Raw genomic sequence first — 20806 nt, forward strand, 5'->3', positions numbered from 1 at the left:
AAGAACTTATTCGCTTGTTCTTTATTGCCCTTTCTGTCTCTAAACATTATGGATTCTGTTCTTACAGCTGACTCCCAATCCATTAAGTATCTGAGCTACCTAGCAAAAGGAAGGGCTTTCTGTTTGGGAAAACAAAGATGGGTTACAGACTCAGGAGATGATGATATCTTGTCATTTTGCTTCATATTTAGTCACACTTTTTTTTTTTATTAGTTTCAGGTGTACAAAGCAACATAATAGTTAGATAATACTTTATTTTTTTTATTATTTTTAAAAATACATACTTTATTTAAGTGCCTCTATGGCCAAAGGATTTGAGCTGCAGAGATAATTAAGGTTTACTTTTGAAGAGCCTATAGTCTATTAGAAAAGGTGAACAAAGGCCCAAGTAATTACAATACAAAGTTTTAACAGCTGAGCTGTTACAGAGTCAAGGCTACCTTGGTGGTAAGGATTCCTGCCTCTAGTATTTTCTCTTCATCTCGAGCTTTCAGGAGTTTGCGTGTGATGTGTTTTGTTTGTTTGTTTGTTTGTTTGTTTGTTTGTTTGTATGGGGTCGTGGGAAACAGGGATGCTCTCTGTTGCCCTGATCTACCATAGTCTTGAGCAGTTCCACTGTCCACGGTTCTCAGTGGTGGAGCTTTCTCAGTGATCCTGTCCTTCATGACATTCATGTTCTACCTTACATCCGGAGAGTCTTGTGCAGGATGCATTTTTTGACCCTTCCCTCAATGGTAGGAGACCTCTGGTGGCATTGGTCTAGTATGAGTTCAAGACTGTTTTCTGCCCTATTCTGTAAGGGAAGGTGTTCTTTTCTTTTACCCTTACTACAACAGCAGTGGGTCTTAACCTGTGCCTCGGGGAGACATGATTTACTGCTCCTGCCACACAGCTTAAGGCTTTTGTTCAGTAGGGGTAAAGGGTCCAGACAGACCTGTGTGCCTTTTCTGTAGTTGAGGCTGCACCTCTCCTCCAGGACTGTGCCACCAAAGGAGGTTTTCTCTGGTCTCCTGCCCCATCCACAACTTTTCCCTCGAGATGTGGTTGAGGTCTGTGGAGAAGAGCCTGGAGGTAGTTGTGAAGTCCTCTTGTGCTAGCCCACACTCAGCCTTTCTCAGTTTGTTCATAATTTTAGCTGAATTTTTATTACCTGGTGGTTTGGTGCCCTGCATCTGCTCCTCCTTTGTTCTGCCACAGATGAGCCAGTGATTGCCTTTTGGCCTTGGATAGTTTTTCGATTTCAGTCCACTTGGTTGCCCTGGAACCTCTGCTTTCTGATGCATTTAAGAAAAGTTATTTTTTAGTTTATTTGCTTTTGTTTATGGTTAAGTGGAAAGCAATATATTTGCTTATGTTTATTGTTAACTTGAGGAAAGCAGTGTAGTTCCAACTTTCTACATTTTAGGTGGATGTAGTACTCCTCTCAGGCATTTTTATTCATATATTTTTAAACCCTACAAGATATTGTTTTATTTATTTATTTATTTATTTATTTATTTATTTATTTAAGATTTTATTGGGAAAGGGGAACAGGACTTTATTGGGGAACAGTGTGTACTTCCAGGCTTTTTTCCAAGTCAAATTGTTGTCCTTTCAATCGTAGTTGTAGAGGGTGCAGCTCAGCTCCAGGTCCAATTGCTGTTGCTAGTTGCAGGGGGCGGCTGCCCACCATCCCTTGCGGGAGTCGAACTGGCAACCTTGTGATTGAGAGGACGCGCTCCAACCAACTGAGCCATCCAGGAGCTCAGTGGCAGCTCAGCTCAAGGTGCTGTGTTCAATCTTAGTTGCAGGGGACAGAGCCCACCATTCCTTGTGGGAATCGAGGAGTTGAACCGGCAACCTTGTGGTTGAGAGCCCACTGGCCCATGTGGGAATCAAACCGGCAGCCTTTGGCGTTAGTAGCACGGAGCTCCAACCGCCTGAGCCACCTGGCCGGCCCAAGATATTGTTTTATATAGTCAGTGTTTATAAGAGATATACTTACATACTTAGCCTTTCCATTACTCTTCATTTCTTCTTGATTTTTCATGTTTCCATCCAGAATTATTTTCTTTCTTCATAAAGAACATCCTTTATTATTTTTTTCTTTGTGGATCTATTGTTAGTGAACTCTTTCCTATTTTACTTTATTATTTTATTTTTATTTTATTCTTAAAGTGTCTTTTGTTGCATTTTGGGAGGATTTTTTGCTGGGTATAAAATAACCAATTGGCATTTATTTTCTTTCAGTAGTTTGAAGATGCTTAGTTCCCATTGTTTCTGTTGACAATTCAGCTATCGTACTGTTGTTCCTTTAAGGATAACACATCTTTTTTCCCTCTGGCCTGTAAGATTTTCTTCTTTGTCTTTGGTTTTTCAGTAGTGTTATTATAATGTGCCTGGGTCTTATTTTTCTGTCCTTTGGGTTTGTGGAGCTTCATAAATCTGTGGCTTGGTATTTTTTATCAATTTGGAAATTTATCAGCCATTATCTTTAAATAGTGCTTCAGCCCCATTTTTTTCTGTTCCTTCTGGGATTTCAGTTATATGTATTTAGACTTTTTCACTATATCGCACATGTCACTTGGATTCTTCTCACCTTTATCTTTTTTTGGCTTTGTTATTTTCTATCGTAGTAATCTTTTCTTCAGTTGTCTGATTTGCTGTTTAACTCTTCCATTTGGTTCTTAATTTAAGCTGCTGTATTTTCCAGTTCTAGATTTCATTTGATTCTTTTTTATAGATTCCATTTCTTCATGGAAAGTCTCCAGTTTGTCTCCTCTAATTCACTGAATATATTAATCAGTTAATTTTTTCCAGCTATTGATTTTTAAAAATTCATAGCTTGAAAGAATTTTACAGTGAACACTGATACATCCTTTTCCTTAATTTAACAGTGCCCCATTTGCTTTCTTTTTGTCTCTTTCTGTTTCTGTTTGCTCTCTGAGTGTATTTGTTTTAACCTTTTGGAATTAAATTGCAGCCCTCATAATGCTGTGTCCCTAAGCATTTTAATACATATCTGGTAAGAATAAGGACATTTTTCTAAACTAAACTAAAACCATTGTTACTCTCAAAAAATTGAGTATTGATATAATGGTGCTATCTAATACACAGTCTATATTCAGATTTCCCAATTGTTTCGGTTACAGATTTCTAGCTTTTAACAAATTTTATTTTCTCTAATCCAGGACTCAATCAAGGCTAATGCATTGCTTGTGGTTGTTACATCTCTCTAGTTCCTGGGTATTTTTTTTCTTTCATGGTAGTGACATTAAAAAAAACATATCCAGGCCCATTTTGTCTTTGCTTTTAATATGCCTCACTATTTGGATTAGTCTGGTTGTTTTCTTATGATTGCATTCACGTTAAACATTTTTTGGAAGAATACTACAGGGATGATAATTTGTGGTTTTCAGTGAATCACATCAGGAAGTCACATAAAATGTGTCCCATTATTGGTGATGTTATATTTTATCACTTTGGTTAAGACATCACAGTTTTTTTAGTCCTCATCTGATAATTTCGTTATCTAGATAGTTTATTTGTTTATTGCCGCCCCCCCTTTTTATTATTCTGTAGCCTTGCTTTTGTTTGATAATACTGGGTATACTATTTATGGAAAGTTGAAGAGATTATAAATGATGTTTTTTTTCCTGAGATGATTTCTTTTGCTTCAGGCAGGTCTTTATGATATAACCAGATCCCTTTAATCTAAGAAGGGGTTGAACAGATTCTAAACTGTGTTCCTGTATTATTATTTTTTGCGTGCATGTGGCAAAATATACGTAACAAAATTTACCATTCTAAATTGTACAGTTCAGTGGCATTAATTACATTCACATTGCTTTACCACTATCACCACAGGTCATTTCCAGAACTTTTTCGTCTTCTCCATCTGAAAACTCTGTACCCATTAAACAGTAACTTCCCCCATTATCCCATCCCTTCATCCCTGGCAACCAAAATTCTAACTTTGTTTCTATGAATTTGACTACTCTGGGTAACTCATATAAATGGAACCATACAATATTTGTCCTTTTGTATCTGGCTTATTTCACTTAGCATAATGTTCTCAAGGTTTAGCCATGTTGTAGCATCATGTAATGGTACTTACTTTTTAAAACTGAATATTATCCATTGTATGTATATACCCACATTTTGTTTATCCATTCATCTATCAGTGAAAACAACATGGGAGTCGTTTTCAACTTTTGGTTATTGTGAATAACGTTGTGATGGACATGGATGTGCAAATATCTTTTCAAGATCCTGTTTTCAATTATTTTGGTTGTATACCCAGAAGTGTAGTTGCTGGATCACGTAATTCTATTTTTAATTTTTTGAGGAACCTCCATACTGTTTTCTATACTGGCTGTACTCTTTTACATTCCCACCAACATTGCACAAGGGTTCCAGTATGTTCTCATCCTCACCAATACTTATTTTCTGTTTTTTTGATAGTGGCCGTCATAACAGATGTTAAGTGATACCTAATTGTGGTTTTGATTTACATTTCCCTGATTACTAGTGATGTGTTGAGCATATTTTCATATGCCTATTGGCCATTTTTATATTATCTTTAGAGAAATGTCTTTCCAAGTCTTGCCTGTTTTAAAACTTGGTGATTTGGTTTTTTGTTGTTGAGTTGTAGGAATTCTTTGTATATTTTCTGTGTTAACCCCTTATCAAATAGAGGGTTTTCAAATATTTTCTGCCATTCTATAGGCTGCTTTTCCTTCTGTTGATTGTTTCCTTACTACATAGAAATTTAAAATTTGATGTTGTCCCGTTTGCCTATTACTGCTTTTGTTGTTTCCTCTGTTTTTGATGTCATGTCTATGAAATCATTATCAAATTTTATTTTTCCTTCTTTATGTTTTCTTCTGGGAGTTACACTTGTAAGTCTTACATTTAGGTCTTTAATCCATTTTGAGGTAATTTTTGTATATGGGTCTAACTTCTTTCTTTTGCCACAGCTATGCAGTTTTCACAACGCTGTTTTTTGAAGAGATGCTTTTTTTCCCATCATGTAATTTTGGCACCCTTGTCGAAGATCATTTGACTATATTTGCAAGACTCAATTTTGTTCCATTGGTCTCTATATCTGTCTTTATTCTAGTACCATACTGTTTTGAATACTGTAGTTTTGTAATAACTTTTGAACTTGGGAATGTGACACCTCTAACTTTGTTCTTTTTCAAGATTGTTTTAGCTATTTGGGGTTCCTTGAGATTCCATATGGATTTTCTAATGGATTTTTCTATTTCTGCAAAAACCATCGTTGGGATTTTGATAGCGATTTCACTGAATTTGTAGATTACTTTGGGTAGTTTTGACAGTAGTAAGTCTTCCAGTCTGTAAACACAGGGTGTCTTTCTATTTATTGGTGTCATCTTTAATGTCTTTTGGCAGTATTATGTAGTTTTCAATGTAGTACAGGTTTTTTTGCCTTCTTGTTTTGTTCCTGAGTATTTTGTTCTTTTTGATGCTATTATAAATGCAGTTGTTTTCTTAATTTCCTTTTCAGATTGTTCATTATTAATGTATAAAAACAATTGATTTTTGGGTGTTGATTTTGTATTTTACAACTTTGCTGAATTCATTATTTGTTCTAACAGGTTTTTGGGTATCTTTAGAGTTTTCTACATAGAAGATCATGTTATATGTGAGTGGGCATCATTTTACCCCTTCCTTCCAATTTGGATGCCTTTTATTTTTCTTGCCTAATTGGTCTGACTAGAACTTCCAATACTATGTTGAATAGAAGGGGCAAAATTGGGCATCCTTGTTTTGTTCCTATTATTAGTTTTGAAAAGCTGTCAGTGTTTGACCATTGAGTATGATGACATTGTGAGTTTTCATATACAGTCATGTGTCAATAATGAGATATGTTCTGAGAAATTCGTCATGAGGTGATTTTGTTGTTGTGCGAACGTGACAGAGTATACTTATAAACCTAGGTGGTATAGCCTACTGCACACCTAGGCTATGTGGCATAGCCTATTTCTCCTAGGCTATAAACTCATACAGCACGGTACTGTGCTGAATACTATAGGGAGTTGTAACACATGGTAAGTATTTGTGTATATAAACATATTCAAACATAGAAAATGTCACTGTGTTGTACACCTGAAACTAATATAATCTTGTATGCCAGTTGTATTTTAATAAAAATAAAGAAAAATAAGCATTAGAAAAGTACAGTAAAAATACGATTTAAAAGATTAAAAAAATGGTATACCCACTGTAGGGCACTTACCTTGAATGGAGCTTGCAGGACTGGAAGTTGCTGTGGGTGAGTGAGTGGTGAGTGAATATGAAGGCCTAAGACATTACTATACCCTACTATAGACTTTATAAATACTGTACATGTAGGCTGCACCGAATTTATAAAACAATACGAGATTAAGTCAAGCACAAGAAAAATGATGCAATCAAGAGACGGTAAACAGATGTGCACGGTTAGACAATTAAGTTCGTGAACTTGTTGCAACGATGTTGCTAACCTTTTTTGATATCAGGGATTATTCATTATGAATCTGTACCAACTGGACAAACAGTTAATCAAGTTTACTATTTGGAAGTGCTGAAAAGGCTGCGTGAAAAAGTTAGACGACCTGAACTTTTCACCAACAATTCATGGCTCTTGCATCACGACAGTGCATCAGCTCACACAGCACTGTCTGTGAGGGAGTTTTTAGCCAGTAAACAAATAACTTTATTGGAACACTCTCCCTACTCACCTGACTTGGCCCCCAATGACTTCTTTCTTTACCCGAAGATAAAGGAAATATTGAAAGGAAGACATTTTGATGACATTCGGGACATAAAGAGTAATACGACAACAGCTCTGATGGCCATTCCAGAAAAAGAGTCCCAAAATTGCTTTGAAGGGTGGACTAGGCGCTGGCGTCGGTGCATAGCTTCCCAAGGGGAGTACTTCGAAGGTGACCGTAGTGATATTCAGCAATGAGGTATGTAGCACTTTTTCTAGTAGGAGTTCGCGAACTTAATTGTCTGACCGCATATAAGGGTGCTGGCTACATAACAACATACGGTTTTACAGCAAACTTTTTTTAGGTAAGTTGAAGGAGTACACTCTAAAATAATGATAGTCTAATAAATACATAAACTAGTAGCAGTTGTTTATTATCATTATCAAGTACTGTGTACTGTACCTAACTGTATGTGCTAGACTTTTACATGACTGGCAGTGCAGTAAGTGTGTTTATCCCAGCATCACCACAAATATGTGAGTAGTGCATTCTGCTACAATGTTATGTCAGCGACAACTCAGAGGAATTTTCCAGCTCCTTTATAATCTTACGGGAGCACTGTGTATATGCAGTCCATTGGTGAACCATCATTATGTGGTGCGTTACTGTATGGTCTATTATGTTAGAATAGTTCCCTTCTTTTCCTAGTTTGTTGAGGGTCTTTATCATGAAGGGGTATTAAACTTTATCAAATGCCTTTTCTGTATCAATTGAAATGTTTGTTTTTTTCCCTTCATTCTGTTAATGTGTATTACACTGTTTGATTTTCATATGTTTAACCATCTTTGTATTCCATGAATAAATTCCATTTGGTCACAGTGTATAATCCTTTAATATAGCGCTGAATTCGGTTTGCTAGTATTTTGTTGAGTTTTGTTTTTTTTCTTTTCTTTTTGCATCAGTATTCATAAGGGATATTGGTCTGTAAGTTTTCTTGTGGTATATTTGTCTGGTCTTGGTATCAGAGTAATGCTGGCCTTATAGAATGAATTAGGAAACGTTCCCTCCTCTTCAGTTTTTTTGGAAGAGTTTGAGAAGGATTGGTGTTAAGTCTTCTTTAATTGTTTGGTAGATTTCACTAGTAAAGCCATCTGGTCCTGGGCTTTTCTTTGTTGGGAGGTTTTCGATTACTGATTCAGTCTCTTTAATAGTAGTAGTCTATTCAGATTTTCTATTTCTTCTTGATTCAGACTTGGTATGTTGTCTGTTTCTAGGAATTTGTCCATTTCTAGATTATCCATTTGTTGGTGTACAGTTACTCATAGTATTTCTTACAATCTTTTATTTCTGTAAAATTGGTACAAATTTTCTGTCATTTCATTTCTCTTTTTTTAGTTATTCTAGCGAAAAGCTTGTCAATTTTGTTGGTCTTTTTGATTAATGAAATCTTGGTTTTTCTATTTTCTATATCTTTTATCTAATCTTTATTGTTTCCTTTTTTATGTTAGCTTTGGGTTTAGTTTGTTCTTTTTCTCGATCCTTAAGTTAAAGTTAGGTTGTTGATTTGAGAAATTTTTTATTAATGTAAGTATATAGGTATAAATTTTGTAAGTTTTTACTGTATCTCATAAGTTTTGGTATATTGTTTCCATTTTCATTTTCTAATTTCTTTTTTTTAACCCATTGGTTATTTAAGAATGTATTTGTGAATTTTCCAGTTTTCCTTCCACTATTAGTTTCTAGTTTCATTTCATTGTGATTAGAAAAGATATTTTCTATGGTTTCAATCTTTTTACATTTATTAAGACTTGTTTTATGGTCTAACATCTGGTCTCTCCTGGAGACGGTTCAGTCTTTGAGATATATTTCCTGTTTCCTTCAGTGGGTCACATCTGAAAGTCTGGGGTATTCACTCTCCTTGGCAAGCTCTGAATTCGTTTTCATCTCCTCAGTCCAATGAGGCTGCCCATAGCTCTTCGGCTGCTTAGCCTATTGTCTTCCATTTTCAAATAGGCAATTGCCATGAGAGGAAAAGTGGAGCCAGATATTGGGATGAACTCTTCCATTCCGTGTGTCTGGAATCTGTAGCCTCGTGTTCTAGCTATCTTGGTAGTTTTTTTAAAAACTTTATTTATTTATTTTAAGTGTATTTTTCCAGGACCCATCATCTCCAAGTCAAGTAGTTGTTGCGATCTAGTTGTGGAGGGCGCAGCTCACAGTGGCCCATTGTCTTGGTAGTTTTGATGTCTTCAAACAGGTTGTTTTTGGTATTTAATTCGTCTTGTTTTTGGCTAGGAAAGTAGTGTAATGCCAGCTAGTGTTTTATAATCAGAGTTGAAACACCTGATAAATGCTATGAGAGTGATAGCTTGAGGTTACTTAGGGAGCATATAGGGCATAAAACTAACTCCTGTGTGTTAAAAAGCTTCATTACGCTTTTTAAAACAATGTAGGTAAATTAAATTTTTGTAAAAGAGATCTTAAAAGATCAGCATCTTTGTTTTTTAATTGTATATTTTGCAGGTCTTTCCATATTAGGAATGCAAATCCATCTTTCTTTTTAAAGGCAGTCCAAAGGACATGTTAAAAAATATTCAAACATTAAAGGTGCTTGAAAAGTAAATCTTTGCATCATCCCTACCTTCAAGTTTACCAGTTCTCCAGAAGGACATACTACCTCCTTTTTGTTTTGTTTTGACTTTTGAAGCCCTTCTTTTTTTGAAATCTCCTTTTAAGAAAATAGAAATGTTTAAGTCAGAAATATATATAACCTAGAATGATACAGTTGGTATTTTTTGCTAGTTTCTGTCATTCAGATTAAAGAACAACATGGCACTACACAATGACTTTTTCACAAGGGTTGACAGATTTCACTTGAGACAGACTTCATTCTAGTTCAATTTAATGGGCAATATTTGGGGTTTTTGTTTGTTTTGTTCTATTTTGTTTTAAAACCACACAAAACAAATGTATAACTTGGTGAATACTGTAAACGGGCATCCTTATACCCACCACCGAAGTCAAGAACTTTACCGGCCAGTCCAGAAATCTTTCTTGTGCCTATTTGACACAACTGCTTCCTCTCCCTCGTGTTCCACTGCCGTTTCATAGGAAACCCTTCTTTGTGTTTCTTTATAGTTTTATCACCTACGTGGGTATTCTTCCACATTGCACTTCAGTCTTGCTGTTTATTTTTAAAATACGTCTTTTGAATGTGTTTAAATCTTCAGGTTCTCTCTCTGTCTCGACAGATGATTTATCTGTCGAGGAGTCTGGACCATTTGTGTTGAGTTTCCCTACAGTCTAGATTTTGCTGATTGCGTAGTTGTGATATTGTTCTTCTCTCTATTTTCTGCAAATTGCCCCTGGATCGAGAGGCTTGATGAGACACAGAGTCAAATCTTGTCATTGTGGTGTCCTGTTCTTGCATCAGGATGCACATACTGATTGTTCTCATGCTCTCTTGCTATGAGACACATTACTTCACAACGTAGTGACTTAAAACAGAAACCATTTCTTTGTACCTCATAACTTTGTAAGTCACGAATTCAAGCAGGTTTCCGTGGAAAATAGTTCTGTGCCCCATGAGGCACCCATTTGGTAGATGGGCTGATGTCAAGATTCTGAGATAGCTTCATTTGCATGCTTGACGCTGTGTAGAAATGGCTGGGAGGCTCCACTTAACGGGCACCTATTGCATTCCATGACTTTTCAGACTTGTTGGTCTCATTTACATTGTCTCTCTAGTAGAGCAGTCTCAGTTCTTCCATGAGGACATAACAGTAAATTAGAGGACATAACAGTAAAACCACCACAGTAACTAATAAATATTTTGGGGAGATGCTTTGCTATATCATGATTCACTTTCAAGTTTCACCTGCTAACTATCATTTATCCATGAATCTTGCCTCTATAGCAGTTATTGCTGTAGTGTTCTAATGGAGATTTTCTGCTTCTCTTATTCTTTCTACATGCATTGCTAGCATTCTTCTGTAAAATAGATGTCTGTATCCTACAATACACTTCTCCCCTGTTATTTATTTATTCAGTTGTTATTCACATCAGTAAGGACTCATGGATATTTATTTTTGAGTTAAAATCCGATACTATTATAATTAACTTTGTTATTCCAGGTTTTCTAGCTTTGGCCATTGGAAGCTCTTTCAGATTAGCTCCTATGTCCTTTGGACTTTAGGCTAGTTTTTAAAATGTTTTTCTGGCCTCCTTTTCTTTTAGGGATATTATTCTTTTCATTATTTCCTTCCCCCACCCCATAGCTATAGATGGCATTTGACCTCAGTTGCTTATTTTTTGTGAAATGAGTTTTTCTGAACTTTTTAGGAGGCGTGGTTAAGGATAGTATAATACCTCCAACTTTAAGGAGCTTCCTTTTCTGTTGTTTTCAGATAGTATTTACAAATATGGTGGTTTTAGGTCTAAGATTTCCTGCCTTCTCCTTTTTTCCTTTGTCTCTAGCATACTTGTCCTGTATAATTTTGATTCTGTTCACAGCACTTTCTCCTCAGTTTGGAGCCCTGTCCTGGCTCTTCAGTTTTAAGAGTTTATAGAGACTAGACTGTTTCATCTCCTAAGACCTTATGTAGACCTCTTCTACTCACGAAAACCTCTTCTGTTTTTCAAATACAGTCTTCAAATTGGCTCCCTGTGCTTTCTAGTGAATACCTGTTGGCTCTTTTGGTTTCCTCTGCTCTTAGATCCATTAGCTACCTTGTTATTTCCCTCTGCTTTTACTGAAACTGAAATTATACAAGTCTTGTAGATGTCACTGTTTTATTCCTAACTGCTTATATTCTTGGAGATAACTAGGGAACGCCTAGTTTTGTTGTAAATGTCCATTGTGCTTTGTTTGGTTTTGCTGTTTAATTGCTCTGTTTTTATAAGGGCATTTATGGTGATTACAAGGCTTCATAGAATCTTTTTGCTATTTTTTAAAATACCAGTTTGAGTAAAATGTATTTTGATGGCCTATTAAATCATAGATGTGGTTGGGTTACTTGTTGGATAGTGAATGGCTAAAAACTGTGTGGCTGGAAGATATTTTGCCACAGGCTGGGATTCAAAGTCCCAAAAAAGTAATAAACACATTTTATCTAGAAAGATGTTAATGTTGCATGCTTATTTTCCACCAACTTACTGATTTAAAGCTAAGTTTTATGTCAGTTAAACCTGTCATAAATTTCAGGGTCTCTGTTTTTAGTTTACTTTGGTAGTTTGTACAGGCTATTTATTCTATCTGTTTCTGTTCTTTAACTTCCTGTTTATCTTTGGAAAAATCTTGAAGAATCACTGTGTATTATTTATGAAGTTCTCCATCTTCATAAGAAATTGACTAGGTAAATCTATGTGATCTCTCCTCACATGTATTGAGACTGAAAAAAATCTTTTCAGTCCATTATTGCCAGTTCATTTTAGCCTTCTCCCAAAGAAGAGGTGGTATGGTGTAGAATTGCTTTAGAATTTGTCAGTTGTTAATTGTTGCCTATTGTGTACTGCACAGTTTTGTTCTCAAAGTTATGTTTCAAAATAGGACTCCCTTCTATAACTATTACTAGCTGTTAGAGACCCAGTTCTATGCTTTGGTCTATTTATTATCTCTGTAGATACGTTTATATTCTCCTGTGAAAATGATTTTAGTAGCATGTATAACACTTTGCCAAATTTAAATACATCAAAAAATAATTGAAGTATGTGAAATAGTCACTTGGGGTGAGATAGTTTTTCCGCTGTTATATTCAGGAACTAAAGATTGAAATGTAGTCCTGTTGAGACTACTATGAAATATATTTTCCTATTTATAGATACGTTAAAATAGCTTCCACACTCAATTCTTAGAGTGAACAAAATGTATTTAAGTGGAAAAGAGAAGAAACATCCAACCTTAGGGTTGGAAAGTTATATAGTGACATTTTAGTTTTAGTAGGAACTTTTGAGACATTTTTCTTCATAATCTACTCCTGACATAATGATTTTAATCAGCAAGATTAGATCTATTGATTCAATTGATAAATCTCATGCCTTTCTAGAATGAGTCAGAAGATTTTAGGTGATATTTTTTGAACAGGGCCTATAAATATGTAATTTGAAGTATTGGCTGAATTAGTGGGTAAGTTAGCTTGTCAGATTTTTCTTTCATTATATGTTGGTCTAAATATGTTTGTATATATTGAGGTGGTATGATATTAAAATTATTTAGAAAAGTAGTCTTTAAGACATTTTGTCTGATCTGCTTTTAGGTTCACGCGTGGGAGATTTCAGACCAGTTGTTACAAATTCGACAGGATGTGGAATCATGCTATTTTGCTGCACAGACCATGAAAATGAAGATTCAGACCTCATTTTATGAGCTCCCCACAGACTCTCATGCCTCTTTAAGGGACTCATTACTAACCCATATCCAGAACTTGAAAGACTTGTCACCTGTTATTGTGACACAGGTAAATTCTATGCTTATCATTAGGGGAATTTGTGAGGCCATTTAGATTTATCAGGTTAATTTCGATTGATATCGCTAGACCATGTGAAGTAATGTTGACAATTTTACACTAATTGCTGTATGAGGTGTGATCAAAAACTATGGTGAATGGTTAAAAAAAATTAGTACAGTAAAAGACAAATTGCCATTAATCCCCCTCAAAATACTCCCCCTCACTTTGCACACACTTATCCCATTGTTCTTACCACTTTCTGAGACAGTTCTGGAAGTTCTTTTTTGTGAGTTTCTTTAGTTGCGCTGTCGTGGCTGCCTCGATGTCCTGAATCGATTCAAAATGTTTACCTTTCATGGTCATTTTGACTTTGGGGAAGAGTCAGAAGTCTCATGGTGCCAGATCCAGTGAATGAGATGGATGAGGACACACTGTAATGTTTTTATGTGACAGAAATCGCCGTACCAGAAGTGATGTGTGACATGGAGCCTTTTCGTGGTGATCACAAAATACAGTGAATGCTACTGCTGCAGGCCACCCAATGGAAAGGCAGGACTCTTCAATGCAGGAAGCAGGGCGTTGAACCTTAGTAACAGTGTGTGACAAGTTTCAACTTGTTTGGTGCAGTCGGGTGTGAGCTATGGTTGAGAGAAGATGTGTTTTAAAGTGTGCCATAAATCATCCTCCATCATGACAACACTCCGTGTCACACATCGCTTCTGGTACAGCAATTTCTGTCAAATAAAAACATTGTGGTGTGCCCTTATCCACCTTATTCACCAGATCTGGCGCTGTGTGACTTCTGGCTCTTTCCCAAAGTCAAAATGATTCAGGAATCGAGGCAGCCACGACAGCACAACTAAAGACGCTCATGAAAGAGGACTTCCAGAACTACTTCAGAAAGTGGCAAGAACGATGGGTTAAGTGTGTTCGAAGCGAGGGGTAGTATTTGGGGTAGGGGGAATTAATGGCAATGTGTTTTTCTGTAATAATTTTTTTTTATTTAAACATTCACCGTATTGTTTGATCACACCTCATATTCTTTTAGGTGAATAGATAGTGAAAATTTGAATCTTTTATATTAATCTTAAGAGTTCATTTGATTTTAAGCTAACTTAAATACCAGAAGTGGAGGAGGTGAGTATAGGTTTTCAATGGAAGCCATGTGCCCTCCCCCACCCCCACTATTAAAATTGCAGATGATAAAAGTACTGTATTCTGGGTCAGAGGTCTATATAGTTTCCTTTGAAAAAAAAAAATTCCTTGCTGGACTGATTGGCTAGTAAAAGTCCCATGAATGAAACGGTGAACTAGAGCATTTGGCCTTTCCCCCTTAGACAGGGAACTACGTTAGGAAGAAAAAGCTTCAGTGAATACATACTCACATGTGTTGTCTGCCTGGCATAGAAGTGCCCTTGAAGAGGAAGGAGGCTTTTGCGTAAGGCTTCAAGATGAGAAATGGAAAGAGAAGGGAAATGGCAGTCCATTACTTGAGGAGTGAGTCAATGCGCTGACTTTGTCAGTAGCTTTGGCCTTTTGGCAAAGTATAAGTTATCTGTCCATGAAGTTCTATGGTATTGCCAAATAAAAGTAAGTATTGATATATTCTGAGGAAAATCTGTAGTCTGTTCCTTCTTCTTTTTGTTGGTTTTTTTGTTTTTGTTTTGTTTTTCATTTTTAAAGGTTACCTTTTAAATCCTAGCAATTTGTAGCTAGCCTAGAAGAGTTTACGTGATGTAGATAGCTGGGTGGGTGGGAGGGGGTTGGGGTGTCAGTCTTACTTGTCATGTTGTTTGGAAAAAATGTAGTTTCTTTACTTTTCAGTTAATAGTGATGATAACCCTATTTCTGTTCATCTGTTCTATTAATTTGTTTAATCTCTCTTCTGATTCAGCTGGCTTTAGCAATAGCAGACCTTGCCCTACAGATGCCTTCCTGGAAGGGATGTGTACAGACATTGGTGGAGAAGTAAGTAACTTGTGTTGACTGGATGTTCGTATTTGGGATTACCATTAACCTACACTGAGAGATTTGGTAGCAGTAGCTAGACATTTGGACTATTTCCCCAAATTCTTAACATAGACTTACTTATTATGAACCTTTGATAGGTTAAAAGAAAATCATTTAAAATTTAAATACTATAGAATTATGTCGTGTGGGACATAAAAGATCCTCATAATTTATACGCATACGTATCTCTTGAATTAACTGCAGCAAAGTCTTTCATTGCCTCGTGGATCACTCCCGTTAACAGCAGTTCTGTAAAAATATTGTCAGAATATTTAAGATTACATTAAATTGAATAGACCACATTCTTTGGTCTAAATATGTTGATATATATTGAGGTTGTATGATATTATGTAGATCAGGGGTGGGATTTGTTTCATGTCTACCAAAGGGACAGTATTGTTTGTAGATAGATGGAATCTCCTCCTCTGAATAAAGCATTTCCTCATGGTCTTGGCAAGATAACCTTGATATTTACTTATTTTGGCATTTGGTCAGGAAATTATTTCTGAGTAAAGTGGAAGTCTTGTACCTCCAACTATAGTGTGTCGTTAAAGACTTTATATGAATAGTTTATTCTTTGTTTTAAGAAAATTTTTATTTCGAAAATTAACACATGCTCCTTGAAAAAATTCTAATAGTATGGAAGCTTTCAAAGTAAAAGTGAACTTTCTCTTTCCATATTCCTATATTTCATAAGTTACCACTATTAATGATTGGCTATCTAGCCCTCTAAACTTTCCTTTAAGCATTTTATAGTAAATAAGTGCATACATTTTTTAGTATACATATGCCTGTGTATGTAGGTGTTCATTCCTATGTAACATGTTTCATACACTTTTTTCACTTCATGCATTGTGGACATCTTTTCATGTTAGTGACATAGGTGTCTCATGATAATCGCTATGTATGTTCCATTATATGACTGTCTATAGGCTTTTTTATCCTGTCTGATTAGGGAGGACCTTTATATTTTCCAGTATTTTTGCTATGATAAAAAAATACTGCAGTGCACATCTTTGTATACTTTAGATGTTTGTGTGAGATTTTCCTGAGAGATAAATTTCTGGAGGTGAAATTGCTGGGTAAAAGATTATGCAAGTTGAAATTTTGATTTTCAGATACCTTTCCACAAAATGATACCTATTTTTTTCTCCTCTTTAATAGTAGTGAGAAGCTGCTTTTGTTGTCATGAGGTGGTTCTTATGGCTGTTGTTACCTTACGTGGTGGTGTTTCTTCAGACTCTAGGTAACATATCTCTTCTTTTCCAGATACAGCAATGATGTAACTTCTCTGCCTTTTCTGCTGGAGATCCTTACAGTGTTACCTGAAGAAGTACATAGTCGTTCCTTACGAATTGGAGCTAACCGTCGCACAGAAATTATAGAAGATTTGGCCTTCTACTCTAGTACAGTGGTATCTCTATTGGTGAGTAGGTTTGAAATACTGAGTTGCTGCCTAGGGGCAAAAAACAATGGTGGTTATTTTGTAATTCAGTTGCATTACTGTGAAATAGCTTTCTTTGCAAAATTTGTCAGTGGTATTACTGTAGCATTCATATAACGCTTTACAATTAAAAAATACTTTCAGAAACTATACCTTTTGAGCTTCTAAGTAATGCTGTGAGAGAGAGTGGTGTCATCTCCACCTTATTAATGAAAAACAGGCATTAGAATTACACAACTGTTAATTCAGAATTTGAACTTGGGCTTTCTGATTACATATCCCTGTTCTTCATGTTACAAACTGTCAGCTCTTGATGAAGGACCATGCTAAGAGAAGTGTGTATAAATTTACTTAAGGAAAGTATCCTCTCAAGGATGAGCTGAGCTTTTGATAGGGAGTGGTACAGGACTTTACTTGACCTTTGAGCAATCTCACAATTATAGATTAGCTAATATTGCACCATCTTTTAGAAAATAGTTAAATGTGATCGTGTCCTTTTCGATTAAATGGAAGTTTTAATGCTGTAAACTTAGGGGTGGGTAAATTTATGATCCATGGGCTGGTCGTCTATTTTTGTAAATAAAGTTTTATTGGAACAGTCATGCCCATTCACTTACATGTTGTGTCCACTATTTTTTTACAGAGCCCACATATGGTCTGCAAAGCCTAAAATATTTACTACCTCACCCTTTGTAAAAAATATTTGCTGAACTTAGATGGTATTAAATCGATTATCTAGTCCACCTCTTATTTTTAGGTCTTTATGGTCCAGCTCAGTGTTCTCAGTCATGTGGTTATAGTAGATTATTTCTCAGGGATTTGTTTCAATACTTCTGCTACATCATAAAGCTTTTTATTTGAAAAAACAAAAGTTTAAAATTGTATTCAGTTTGGTATTAGAATTCACTGGTTAAATGTATTTTTCAACTAACCATTTGTTTTAAGAAATAATATTATAGAAAATTGGAAAATAAGAAGCACATTAGGTTCATACTATCTGGAGATCACAGTGTTAACCATTTAGTACATATCCTCTGTGAACATATGTACAGATCTGTAAAATCCTAATGAGATACTTTACCTACCCTTCTGTAGCCTGCTTTTTCAATCATCCAGCTTTAGCTTTCCATTTCAGTAAATTTTTATGTCATCTAAATATGTACCCAGGCCACATTCATATTCCCAGTTTTGGTTGTAAACAAAAAGTTGGCTAGGTATTTTGTCCCCAAAAAGGATTTATTTGGGAAAAAGAAAGGATTGCAGTCCAGTACACATAGACGTGGTGAGCCACATCACAAAATGAAGTAAGAAGAGGCAGAAAGTTCTTTTCAGAGGGGAAGAGGAAGTCAAGGGGAAGGGCTGTTACAATCTTGGAACTCTGTTGTAACCCTAGAGTTCTTCCTGCTGGGCTCGGGGACCCACACAGGGTGTAAGAGCTCCTCCTACAGGCCCTGCCACTTCCTGTCTTGGTTAAGGTCTCGTCAGTTTTGACACCACGTTGGTCCTAAAATGTGCTTTACAGCCTTTTTTCCAATCAATATCCAGGCTAGAGCCGCGCCTTGTATAAGGTTGTTATACCTCTCAATCACAGTCTCTCTTCCTCTTCCTTTTTCAAAACGACACTGATTTGTTGAAGAGATTGGACCAGTTGTTTTATAGAATATCTTACCTTCTGAATTTCCTGGTTGCCTTGTTTTTTTCATTTAGTTTGATTTTCTGTTCTTTGTAATTTCTCTAATTGGAAGTTATATCTAAAGCAGCTCTTCTCCGTAGGGATTCCTCAAGAGAATTAAGCCTTAATGCCATAAGGCATCCATTGAATGTAATGAATTTTCTCCTATGCATGAATAATGGTACCAGCTCTATACCACCCTTAGAATAATCGAGAAAATACTCAGTCATGTTCTGCAGGATTTAATTCTTCCCCAGAACCCTGGTTGAAAAAGACTGAAAGGCTGGGTGGATTCATGTTAAAGGTTGAACATTTTGGCTGGAATATATCATAGGTATTTCATGTGCATTTTATCCCTACTTTGTGGACCGCTAAGTCCTTCACGAAGGCCGCTGTGCAGACCTGTCATGCTGCACCCATTCACCTTCAGGGGGAACAAGCATATTGTGCAGGTTCATCTGTAATCCAGGCTGAGTTTTCTTCTTCACTTCTGGTCATAAGGAATACCCCAGGAGGCCCTGCGCATGAATTGAAGGGGATGAATCAAGGCAAGAAGAGCTGGTGTTGAGGGAATCTGAGCCACATGCTCACGCAACCTATACCTTCCAGACCTTTCTGAACTTAGTGTCTTATATGCCACTTCCATTTGATGACAGGTTGCTGCTGCTCACGCCCAACGTTATGGCCAGGTAGTTCAGACAGTGCTCCGTGAGTGGAAGCCCAGGCCACGTGATCACCTGGTGTCCGTGGTTAGATGTGCAGTCTCTACCAAGGCTCAGCAGCAAGCCAGACGCTGCTTCTCAAAAGGAAGGAAGTTAGCTGCACGAGAGGGCATAGATTTGCTACAAAATCCTAGACGTTTACACTATGATTTTCCTATTGGTGTTTCCCAGAGGCTCCGTAAACTCATTACATTTAGAATCTCTAGGAAGTATACTCATATAAATAAGTTTGGTTCAATCTACTGTTACATTCCAGCCTCCCTGAGAACCCACTCCCACATAATATTCCCCAGGTTTCTTCAGATCCACATTAGCAAAGTTTTACAATTCTCTCGGTGTGCAAGTTATTTCCTCCTGTGTGTACCTGTCTCCCTAGAACCTGCTGAGATTTGACTTTAGTTATGCGTGTCACGGGATGGTTGTGGTAGGGCATCCCTTTTCAAAGGTTCTGTCTCAGAAGATGTTATTCTAGGGCAGGGGTGTCCAAACTGCGGCCTGCCGGCCACCTGCGGCCCGCTATCCATTGTTAATTGGCCCGCAGCAGATTCCAAAAATATATTTAGTTTACTTAAATAAACCAGGTGAGGCAATACGTACTTCACCTCGAGTGAGTGGCCCGGCTGTTTGTGTATTTTACCGCATATGGCCCTTGGTAAAAAACGTTGAAAAAAGTTTGGACACCCCTGTTATAGGGCTTTCAAGCCGAGGAAGGCTAGTCTCTCAAACACTGGAAGGCAGACTACTTCCACTGGTAAGGGAGACTCAAAGTGACCTGGGGGTTCAAGATTATCAGTTTCATTAGAGTCCAAACAGATGTCTGCATTCAGAGAATCCCGTTCTTTATCCGTTTCCTAACTTCCACATGAGAAACTTGGTAAGAGTGTAAATTCAACTGTTGTTTTTAATTCTGCAAGCTGCACAATTAAATTTTGTGTATGAGTTTCAGCAATATCAGCCCTGTAGCTACAAAAAATAAGAGCTTCGTTTGCAGCTGTCGTGGAAACTCTGGTTCTCAGACTGTGACTTGAGCTGAGTTAATGGACCTGAGCTTGTCATTTTTTTGTAAGCACTTGAGTGACGTCAAAGAATCCAGTTGACACGACCATCCTTATAGCCGTCCTTACTGCCACAGTGGTCAGCACAGCAGCTACGGGCTCCCAAGGCATCGCTTGGCTTAGTTGGCACTTCCTTATAATTGACAACAGGTGATCGCTTGATTTGTTGTGATGAAATCTGAAAAATATATCCCTGTGGTACCTAATCAGGTCGATAATTCTGTCCTGTAGCTTGTCTTGTTACAGAACCCAGAGGAAGAAATGAGGCCAAAATTGCCAAGAAAAATAGTGTTTGCCTATAAGACCGGGTACCAAAGGCCTTTTAAAACCTTTCATTCAGTTAATGGTTCTACTCCATCCCATTTTCTTATCAGTATTGTGCTTTTTCAGTCTATTCAAATGGACACGTTCTTAAATATTATATTGAATTTTTAAAGGTTTATAATATTATTATTCTTGCTCTTAAAGGTGAACTGAGCCTGGCCTCCTAATATATTTTTCTCCCTTCATTTATTCTCCATTTTGTTAATCCAAGATCAATTCTTTTTTGCCTCTGCTGTTTGTCTACTGATGAGCTCTTCTGGCATTTATCCTTCAACTTTTGAGGCCTTACTTTAAGGGTTTTTAATAATATAGTTCTCAAAGAGGAACTGAAGGTAACTCTTAGTTCTGACGCTTTATGATATGTATTTGATTTAATTAGCAAAATTTCTTCTCCAAAGCAACTCGTTTTAGATGTAGGATTTTTCTAAAATTGTA

At 36.6% G+C, this 20806-nt stretch overlaps 1 protein-coding gene across 2 annotated transcripts in view; it reads left to right on the top strand.

Moving 5' to 3' along the window:
- Positions 1 to 20806, top strand: part of TNPO3 (transportin 3) — a 74109-nt gene that overhangs the window by 12155 nt on the left and 41148 nt on the right. For both annotated transcript variants that reach the window (XM_033099037.1, XM_033099038.1), the window contains exons 2-4: positions 12953 to 13153; positions 15039 to 15112; positions 16424 to 16580. In XM_033099037.1, the coding sequence (XP_032954928.1) occupies positions 12953 to 13153; positions 15039 to 15112; positions 16424 to 16580 (432 nt within the window). The remainder of the gene's footprint in view (positions 1 to 12952; positions 13154 to 15038; positions 15113 to 16423; positions 16581 to 20806) is intronic.

Source organism: Rhinolophus ferrumequinum, chromosome 26, assembly GCF_004115265.2.
Source record: "Rhinolophus ferrumequinum isolate MPI-CBG mRhiFer1 chromosome 26, mRhiFer1_v1.p, whole genome shotgun sequence".
NCBI lineage: Eukaryota > Metazoa > Chordata > Mammalia > Chiroptera > Rhinolophidae > Rhinolophus > Rhinolophus ferrumequinum.